This window comes from Leptonychotes weddellii, chromosome 11, assembly GCF_054177405.1.
Source record: "Leptonychotes weddellii isolate Sample4059 chromosome 11, ASM5417740v2, whole genome shotgun sequence".
Taxonomy (NCBI): Eukaryota; Metazoa; Chordata; class Mammalia; order Carnivora; family Phocidae; genus Leptonychotes; species Leptonychotes weddellii.
Genome location: NC_138379.1, coordinates 79,687,668 through 79,698,460, shown reverse-complemented (window position 1 = coordinate 79,698,460; position 10,793 = coordinate 79,687,668). Strand labels below are relative to the sequence as shown.

The 10,793-nt window shown below is 46.9% G+C and overlaps 1 protein-coding gene across 1 annotated transcript in view; it reads right to left on the bottom strand.

The window, feature by feature from the left end:
- Positions 1-931: 931 nt before the first annotated feature.
- Positions 932-10,793, bottom strand: part of LOC102735382 (sortilin-related receptor) — a 118,937-nt gene continuing 109,075 nt past the window's right edge. The window contains exons 32-37 of the mRNA XM_081799266.1: positions 6,643-6,792; positions 4,069-4,200; positions 3,052-3,178; positions 2,711-2,880; positions 1,393-1,505; positions 932-1,153 (exon numbers count right to left, since the gene is read on the bottom strand). Coding sequence (XP_081655392.1) covers positions 947-1,153; positions 1,393-1,505; positions 2,711-2,880; positions 3,052-3,178; positions 4,069-4,200; positions 6,643-6,792 — 899 coding nt within the window. The 3' untranslated portion in view covers positions 932-946. The remainder of the gene's footprint in view (positions 1,154-1,392; positions 1,506-2,710; positions 2,881-3,051; positions 3,179-4,068; positions 4,201-6,642; positions 6,793-10,793) is intronic.

The window sequence follows — 10,793 nt, the reverse complement described above, 5'->3', positions numbered from 1 at the left end:
GGGAGGGGAGGAATGAAGCGGGGGAAATCGGAGGGGTGGACGAACCATGAGAGACGATGGACTCTGAAAAACAAACTGAGGGTTCTAGAGGGGAGGGGGTGGGAGGATGGGTTGGCCTGGTGGTGGGTATTGAGGAGGGCACATTCTGCATGGAGCACTGGGTGTTATGCACAAACAATGAATCATGGAACACTTCATCTAGAACTAATGATGTAATGTATGGGGATTAACATAAGAATAAAAAAATAAAAATAAAAAATAAATAAATTAATTAATTAAAATAAAGGCAATGTGCCATACAGTGAGGGTTCCGAAGGAGCTACGGGGCCGAGACTCTGGCAGTGAGGGTGGCAAACAGTCTATGCAGGGGGATCCCAGACATGCAGAGGCCCCAGCAACTGCAACAACGGGGGGGAGGGGAGGAGAAAACAGGTGGGATCTGGGCAAAGGGAGCTGTGACAGTGCAGGCATGATGGATTTCTGTTGATTGACAGGTCTCAGGTTCTTCTATAGGGTGGGGGACGGGGGGTATGTGCACCTGTGGGTCCATACAGACATAAACATACGTGTATATGAAAAAGGGGACTGAGAAAATCATCAGTGTCAGGGAGTCTGGGTGCACAGTTAATGGTCCCAACAAACATGTTCTGCACAAAATCGGTCTCTTTTCTGCTAAAGGTATTGATAGCATGTTGCCTAAGATCCCTACGATAGCGGCTTCTAAATGCTGCTTACCATAGTTCTGCAACACCCTGCAGCTAAGGAGAAGCAGAAAAGTGGCAAGTGCAAGAGTAAAGGAGCTGGAACGCTAGCAGAAAATCTGGGTTAAAAGCAGGTAAAGCTGCATTACCATAAATTCTTGGTTATCTGAGGGAAATCTGATTTCAGGTTCTCCGTGGCACTGGTTTAAGAGACTGCAGTGATGATGACCTCCCAGAGCAAGGGGTTAGGCTTTTAGCAGACTACTAGTAAGTCTTTCATAAAGGTAAGCACGGAGTTCTTGTGTTCTGAGACTGCCCAGATGGCTGAAATGGGGGCTGATACTCACTCTGACAGTATATGGAGCGTTGACCAGTAAATTCTTTATTTCAGTAAAGTTACTAGCAGCCCTCTGGGAGGCCCACATCTTGGAACCACTCCTGCTGTATTCCACCTAAAGTGAAAAGAAGAAATTATTAGTAAGGTAACCAATGGTCTGGGACATCCTGATACCTTACAAGGAGGCAGGGAGAGAGAGGGAGGTGAGATGCCAAGTGTTCTAATGGGTGGAACACGATTTACCCAGCTACATCAAATCAAGACCTAGCCATTCAGAACACGTTTCTGCTCTGGCAGACCCAGAAATCTATTCATAGAGACACACAAGGCGCGCCGCTCCTAGAAGTTACTTACAATGTACTCTCGGATGAGGCCATGGGTGTGGGTGGGAGGAAACCAGTGGGCCACAATCACACCTTCCTCTTCCCTGTGGAGTGACAGCTGGAGATTTTGAGGGGCGTCTGGCACTAGAAAAGAGTCAGCTCAGGGTTAAAACCCATCTGCATACTGGTAAAGGAGAGGAACTTTCCTGAGATTGAAACAAAGACTAGAAAGAATCCAGAGCCAGCATTGGGACCTATCCACCAATAAAGGCTGTAAGCTTGTATGCCCACAACCTGCCTGCACCCTGCCCACAGCCTGCCCACACCCTGCCCGCACCCTGCCCGCACCCTGCCTCAGGGTCACATGGGGTGTGCTGTGTACTTCCTCCGGAAACTATTTCAATTCTCCCTTGCAGGCCTTGGATGACCGTCTGACACCCCTGGGCTCTACTAAACAAGTGTTAACAAAATCATAACACACAGGTGTCAGTGAGTTTTGCTGTGCTTCACACCTCCGTGCTTTCTCCAGGCTCCCCCTGTAGCTATCCTGCCCTTGTGCTGGAAGCAACCAAGGAGTTTCAAGGAGCTTCAAGGAGCCCTGGTTCCTTTTTATGAAGAATGGCACAGAAGCCTCGATCTTAGTGACAGGTGTGCTCACTGCTATGGAAGTGTCATCTGTCTGGGCCTTCCCAGCTGACAGAGCAATTTATGTGATTTATGTGATTATGGTATTTATGTGATACCAGCCTGCCTGTGGACACGTATCTGTAACTATTTTATACGTGAGCATCTGAACGTACATCAAGATCAACAGGAGTTCATACAGAGGTCTCCAACCGTAACCCAAATGTAAGCACGGGCCCTCGCAAACGCAAAGTTCACAAGACCCTGGGGACGAAGATCACTGGAATAAGCATGGAGTCACCTGACGTCAGCTACCGTGAGAGGCGAGGAAGCAGGGAATTCTCTAGGACATGTGAGTTCCGGTAAATCTCTTGAAAACGGAGCCTTAGTACTCCTGACATGCCTCATATTTTAACAATGATGATCTCACAAATACTGAGTACTAGGAGATTGAAGGTAGAGACAGGAGCTAGAGAAGCTATGCAAAAGGCGGCCGTGTTGGGCACGATCTGAAGTTAACTTCCGAAGGTAGCAAAACACCACGTGACCTAATAAGGAGAATACGTGCTCAACAGCTCAGGCAGGACCATCAAGCTTCACCACAAATCTTCTGTATTTATGCGGCCCATGTCATTAGGTTCCCACACTCCTGAGTGTCCTCGGGAAACTCTGCAAATCCCACAGTAGGTCTTGAACACACCATAAACGGAAACTAGAATACTTACGTCCTTCTGGTGTCCGCAGAGTCACGAAGTCGTTGGTGTTGTGCACTTTGCTGAGACACTGGACCTGCACTTTGACCTGATACGTGGTGTCTGGCTTCAAGACTTTTAATATGGTGTTGGTTTTATTGCTGTGTGTCTCCACAGTCTTCCAGATGCCCTCTCCGACCACCCTGGCCAGAAGAAGAAAGATATGGTCACATCAGAGCAGTGTGGGGTCGCAGAGGACACTGGGCTCGGCTAATGAAGAGCCGCTCTGCTCTGTGTACACCACAAGAGTTTGCAGAACGTCCAGTGCTGGTGAGAACACTGTTTTCTTCTCTCACGGCAAAGATGGGACCCACCTGTAGTAGACGTTATAGACACAACCAGCAGAGGGCATTTTCTTGGGCCGCATCCAGGTCAACGTTACGTCCCCAGAGAAGTCGGCCGTCCACTGAAGATTCTGTACTTTGTATACAGTTAGTTCATCTAGAGAGATGAAGGGGGAAAGGGAAAGAAAGTGGTATCTCACAAATCCTTGTGTTTCAAAGGACCCAAGAGGTCCCTTGATGTTTAAGCAGACCTACCAGGATCTAGATTGTCAGGCCACGGCCAGCCTCTTAAGACATCACAGAAAAAAAAGAGTTCAAGCCTTCCTATACGACCTTGCCCAGGGTCTCCTAAATTTCCAGTCACGGTATTTTCCTTGCATTTCGCCTCCTTGTCTACACGGAGGTAAGCCTGTTTCTCAAGAGAGAATTCTACAGGTCCAGGGACAATGTCCTAGCAGGATCCATTACTGCGACAGACCGAATGTGTGTGTCCCTCCAAATTCATATGCTGAAACCCAATCCCCAACGTGATGGGATCAGGAAGCGGGGCTGTTGGGAGGTGATCAGGTCCTAAGGACGGAGTCCTCAGGAGATGAGATGAGCGACCCCAGAGAGCTCCCTCACCCTTTCCATCATGTGAGGACACAGGGAAGACAGCTGTCTATGAACTGGGAAGCGGGCCCTCACCAGACGTGGCATCTGCTGGTGCTCTGATCCGGGCTTCCAGCCTCCAGAACTGAGAGAAGTAAGTTTCTGTTGTTTAGAAGCCCTTCAGGCTGTGATGTTCTGTTAATGGCAGCCCAAAAAGACTAGGACAATTACTAAAGGCGCTCCAGACAGAAGGACTGCGTCCACCCCGCCATGAAGCCTGAGGCTCTGGGAGCATGGTGCACCCGCATGAGGCGGGACAAGCCTCCCTCCACTGGGCGCTCCAAAACCGGGCAAAAAGCGGTTTCCCCTTCAGGCTGAGGAAAGGCTCACGAGGCTCCCGGCAGAGTGCCCGTGGCGGGTGGAGGCTGAGCCCAGGGCCCGAGGGCTGGCACTCACCGCTGCAGGCCCTCTCGTCGCTCTCGTCCGAGCAGTCCAGGAAGCCATCACAGCGCTCCGAGAGCACAATGCACGCCTCACCGTCCTCACACTTGAACTCCCTGCTCATACAGGTCAAGGTGCTGTGTGTGGCTGCAACACAGGGGGAGGGCACGTTGTGCTAACAGCAGACCGTGTTTAGGAAAAGTGGTCTGCGCTAATTAGCTTCTGATTCAAAACACGCCTCTGGAACAAGGACTAGTAACCCCCACGGTGGCGCTGGGATGCGTCCTTATCTGACATGAACAACACGAATCTGCCTCCCGGAAGAGGAAGAGCTTTGGGGTCAAACGATCTAGAGTGAGTGCAATAATTTACAGGCTCCACAGTGAGTCACTGGAATTGGCCAGGGTTCAAAACTTCTGTTCTAGAATGAGAACAAGGAATCTTGTTTTCTCTCTGAGACACTGCATCTGCTTCTGAAAACCACACTTTGAGATGCAGGTAGAAAAACTGGATAATGTTCTCGCGAGAGAACCAGCATGGTCAACAGGAATGGATAATGGATCCAGAATTATGTTCCTAGAGACAAAAAGATACAGGGGGTCGGGGTGGGGCGGAAAGTTTTAACAACTATCCTCAATCGGCGAGTGCTCACATGAATGACGAATTAAGACTGTGCATGTCGCTAGTGTGGATGTACAGACTTCAATTAAATATACTTTTAAAAAGAGCTCTCTATTATAGTAATTGTCATTGAAAGAAAGGAAATGTGAGGCTTTTTACAAACTACAATCCCCCATCTCCTGGAAAATCATTGTATTATAGAGCTCTGTGACATGCTGAGCTGAAATTGGTTTGCCTTGGGGAGGTTGGAAGGGGGGGGCTTGGTTATAAATAAAACTGCACTAGAGAATTTAGAAAACGTTGGAGACCCACTAGTATAAGAAACCCAAGATGGACTTCATCCTTCCATCTATCCATCCACCTAACCACCCATTCACCCACTTACCCATCCAATTCAACCAGCCACCCAGTATCCATCCACCCACCCATCTAGACACCCATCCATCCATCCATCTACCCCTTCATTTATCCATCTACCCATCCATTCATCCACTCATCCACCCATCCATCTACCCCTCCATTTATCCATCTACCCATCCATCCATCTATCCATCCACCCATCTTCCCAACCATCTATGGAACCAGTGAATATTCATGGAGGGCCTACCATGAATCAGGTACTGTTCAAGATGCTAAGAATATGGTGATGTGTACAACAAAGGACCTACCCTCACAGAGCTTACTTTCTATTGAGAGAAACAGTAAAAAAGTAAGCAAATCACTCTGTGGTTTTAGATAGTGATTAAAAACTACAAAGAAACATGAAAAGAGAAACAGTAACAGAATGATCGACAGGGGTCATGTCATGCAGAATAGTGTAGGAGAAACTCTATGAAGGGCATTGTTTTAGAAAATACCAAGATCCCCCTCCCAGAATTATTCCACGTGGTAAAATATATCCAAACAACAGGTGAGTCGTAAAGCTGGTGGGTGTTTGAGGTTTCTTTATGAAACATGTCTCAACGTTTTTTAAAGTGGGAAAACACAGGTTTTAGAAATAGAGAATACGGGGGGCGCCCGGGTGGGTCAGTTGTTAAGCGTCTGCCTTCGGCTCAGGTCGTAATCCCAGGGTCCTGGAATCGAGTCCCACATCAGGCTCCTTGCTCGGCAGGAAGCCTGCTTCTCCCTCTCCCACTCCCCCTGTTTATGTTCCTGCTCTCGCTATCTCTCTGTCAAATAAAATCTTAAAAAAAAAAAAAAGAAATAGAGAATACGGTTGTTATTAATCTCTGAAAATCCTTAAGCTGATAATTAAACAGATGATTAATTGGCACTTGGAAGAGAATGTGGCAGCCTTCAGGGGCCAGTTTCTCCAAGAAGAATCTTGTCATGTTAATCTCATTTCCTTTTTTGATAGGGCTCTCAGATTAATGGATTGAGGAAGATTGGAAATAGAGCACATCTTGATTTTAAGACCCTTAACCAGACAACATTCTTATGAATAAGGCTGATTTGGAACAGGTAAAAGAAACTTATTTAAAGAATGCCAATTAATGAATTAATCTCACCCAGGAGGAAGGTCCTATTTCATTTCCTCTGTTAATTATTTTCAATGTTCATCTTACTGTGCAGTTACTTATTTGGCTGAAATGTTCCTATTATGATTTTGGGCAGTATGGGATCAATCTGCCCTGTTATCTTGATGTCCCAAAGATCCATTTGAATTTTACCCTATCCCTCGTTTCCCTCTGTTATTTCAGAGTATTCCACTATAAGAACTTTGAACGTGGCATGATGAAAAGGTCACAACCTTGCGCAAAAAAACAAAAACAAAACAACAACAACAAAAAACTAAATAAATATCCCAGTCTGGTACTGACAAGGTGATCTCTGAAGCTGATTCTCCTATCTCTAAAATGGAGATAATCCCAAAATCGCAAGGTTATTATGAGAAATGAAGCAGGAGTAATGAGGTCTCCTGCTCTCCAGAAATCCTCCAGAATGGTGAATTCCTCTGAGACTACTCACGACAGTTGGCCTCGTCCTGGCCGTCCTGGCAATCTTGGTGGCCGTCACAGCGCTTCCAGTTGGGGATACACTTCTTTGGCTGGCGACACTCGAATTCAAATCGGTCACAGTGCCCGTGGTGAGTGGGAATGGAGGCAGCCGTGACATTTGCTGGAAGAAAAAGTTTTGAAAATTCACTTTTTTTTTTTTTTTTAAAGATTTTATTTATTTGACAGAGAGAGACACAGCAAGAGAGGGAACACAAGCAGGGAGAGTGGGAGAGGGAGAGGGAGAAGCAGGTCTCCCGCCGAGCAGGGAACCCGATGCGGGGCTCGATCCCAGGACCCTGGGATCATGACCGAAAATTCACTTTTTGAGTACTGAGGGAGCTGGTCAGCAAGAGCAACCAACTCAACCTCGTAGGAAATTCAGGAAATTATGGTGCATTTGGAATGACGACGGGGGCCTGGAGACAAATGTAAGCTCTGGATGGGGAAGACAGATCAACAGGACACAGCCATCTAATCTTGGAAGCTGGAACACAGACAGCGGTAAGTGACTCAGGGGACCAGAGAAGGCTGTAGCCCATCCTAAACTGTCACTGCAGAAAGCAAAGAACCCACAAGATCAACATCACAGAATCTTCAAAAAGCTGAAAAATGGTATCTGTGAACAGAGAAGAGGAATAAAGGCAGTAAGGGAAGAGACCGAAGAATGTTTGAGCAGCAGCAAGATTCCCTACGTGCCCTGCCCCTACCAGCCCCATGCAACAATCACCCTGGACGTCACCCCCCCAGAAGCCTGGAGGATTGTTATGTGGAGGGTAAAAAGGGTTGGTTAGAAGGGCCTAGTAAAGAGCAAAAATGCCATACTGAAGAGAGGGGGTTAAACCCTCAGATTGCTGAACGCGAGGACCCTGGTCCCCATCCTCATAAGCCCTGGCAGGAACACCTTTATTCCCTAGGCAAGAGATTGTAAAAATCTCCTCAAGGGAAATCGACCAGCCTCGGGAACAAATTCTCAAGCAACCCAGATCAAAAGTTCCCCACCAAACAGCCCCACCATGAAACTCAAAGCTGACAAGCCTACCTGTGTGCAGAATCTCTTGCATTTTTGTCCCCACCCTTAAACACAAGTAAGCAACCCAGGATTATTTGGGGAAAAACCTTTGACATGAAAGACAGAAGCGAGTACAGACCCCTTCCCTGCAAAAAAAGAACATTTGGAGGAAAGAGAGACTCTGTAAGAATAAAACCTCAAACATAAATATCCTCAATATGCTCAGAACATAAGAATATCTATTTCTGCATGAAAAAAGGACAGGATGCCATGCAAAAGGAAGAGTACGAGAAATTTCAAAGGTAACTGTAATGGAAAACTCAGGAGCAGAGCTGGTAGAGCTGAATCTTCCAGAAAATAGAGGGGGGAGAAAAGGGGGGGGATCAATTAAAAAATAGAAAGGTGACAGGACCACATCAGTAGATCTAATGTATGAATGACAAGAGTTTCAGGAAGAAAGAGAAAACAGAAAAGATTAATGGAATAATTCAAGAAAAATTCCCCAAACTCAAATACATAAGTTTTCGGAATGAAAGACGCTATCAGTGTCCATCCACCACACTCGATGGAAAGGGACCCAGATCAAAAGCACAGCGTCGTGAAATTTCAAAACACTGGAGCCAAAGGGTACACCCTACACGCTTCCAGAGAGTAAAAACATGTGACATGCAAAAGATCACAATCAAAATGGCTTTGGATTTCCCAGGAGCTGCTCAGGGACAGGAGCAATCCCTTCAAAATTCTGAAGAATTACTGACAACCAAGAATTCCAAACCCAGACCAACAACTACCACTCACATATGAAGACAGAAGAAAAACACTTTCAGAGAAGCAAGACCTCAACGATGCCTCCCACGTTCTGTTTCCCAGGGAACCTTCTGGAAAATGTGCTCTACCAAAAAAATGGGATTAAACTTAAAAAAAAAAAGAGAGAGGGAAATGAAGAATGAGGGAGAGAAATCTGGAATATAGAAAACAGGATCTCGGGGCGCCTGGGTGGCTCAGTCAGTTAAGCGGCTACCTTCGGCTCAGGTCATGATCCCAGAGTCCTGGGATCAAGCCCCACATCGGGCTCCCTGCTCAGCGGGAAGACTGCTTCTCCCTCTGCCACTCCCCCTGCTTGTGTTCCCTCTCTCGCTGTGTCTGTCAAATAAATAAAATCTTTAAAAAAAAAAAAAAGAAAAGAAAACAGGATCTCCAAAATGAGAGAAGTCAAACAAGTCCTTAGAATGGAGAAGCCACATCCCGGGAGACCCGTGTGGCCCAGGCACAGAGAGTGACAAGCACAAACCCCAAGCAGCAAACTCAGAAGACAAACACGTTGAAGGCTGTCTTCTCTGTGTCCCTGGCCTCTGCACCACCTTGTCACTGGACAAAACTACGGGAGGGTGCACTTCAACAATACAAGGGAGCAAACCAAGAAAAGCAAGACACAAGACCCAGGAAACAGCGACTCTAAACCAAGAGAAAGGCAAAAGGAGTCCCAAGGAGGGCAGTGAAGGCCCGAGGGTAGGGCGGGGGCGGTGGGCGTGCAGCAGGCCTGGACAACACTGGGCCCAGAGAGGAGGATCCGGGCTGGTAGAAGGGATACCCCCAAGAGAAACTCTGGGGCTGAGAAATCACTGATACGGGGACCTTGCAGAAAGTGACCCCTAGAGGCAACTGAGGGGGGGAAAGCACTAACAGACGGCACACAATAACCTGAGCTAACAAATGAAACAACAAGAACCAATTACTAATTTGGGGATATTGTGCACATCCCATGGTTTTAACTGGATTTTCAAAGGGGCCTCTCTTACACCTAGAACCCCTCTGCTAAAACATGGTGCACGGGGAAAAGCGGTAAAAAATGAGGCTAGAAAGCCAAGCTAAGGCACATCACAACACTAATGCGTGGACAGTAAGGGGGCCACCAGAAGGTTCCAGACCGGGGGAGGCATGATCATGCATCCATATGCAGCCTCTCGGAAGATAAACTGTAAAGGGGAGAGACACAAGGCCCAGAGACCAGTTAGGAGACTTGCAGTGCAAAAACCAGATCCGAGAGCTGGAGAAGACCCAATTAAATTTGCCCTGATGACATATATACGAAAGAAATCACAGAGGCTGAAGGAAAGATGGAAATAGGAATCCGCTCCCTGCATTAAGCAGAATTTGCTAGAGCCTATTAATACCTGCTCAGAGGTTTCAATAACCAAAAGACAATTTTGAGAGGAGAATTGAATCATTAAACAGATAGGTGGGTCTTGGGGGCCAAGGACAGAGATAACAAAAAATTTTACAATTTGTTTTAATTGGAGAAGCATTTACAGGATGTTATCTGCCTATTATTGGAATAAGCAAAGGGGGGATTCAAAGTAGTATGTGGCATGATCCCAAAACATGAGGTCCGTATAATCGCTTGGAAAAGAAAGATGCCCATGCATGAGATGACCAGAAAGCGGTGCATGGCAGATCGTAGTGAAGAATCTAAAGGACAACAGGTAAGTATGAGACTGGAAAAGAGATCCGTGCCGATTACAGGACTCTGTGAACGCTCCGTGGTGGTGGGCTTGCAAGGGAAGGTAACAGTGCACTTGCTCCAAGCAGGAATCTCAAACTTCAGTGAACCCAGCAGTCACGTGGGGAGCTCCTGAGCTCCATGCAGAAATCCTAATTCTGTAGTTCTTACAAATGCTCCCAAGTGATTCCATTACAGGTGGTCTCTGTTCCGTACATTGATAAACTCTGGTGACATATCAAGGTCTCTTCTAGCTACAAAAACCATGCTTCTGTCTGCTGCGATGGACAGTGGGTTTCAGAGAGGGGGAAGTGGGAGGGCAAGGTCGAGGAGGACAGAGGTCTCTGGTAAGGCAGAAACTCTGCTGAAGGAGTATCAACAGAGAAGAAGCAGGTCTGTTCAGAGAGGATGAGGAGCTCGGCTTGGCAGACATGCAAAGTAATGGCAGGTAAGGAAGGACCTTGAAAATAGGACTCAAGGGTTAGGATCTATTCTTGGGACAAGAGAAAACCACTGATGCTTTCAAACAGTGAAGCACTGGGACAATTTAGTTTTAAAGGAGGAAAATGACTGCTGATCTAGAAGTTTGCTAGGAAAAGGATGTGCAAAGCAT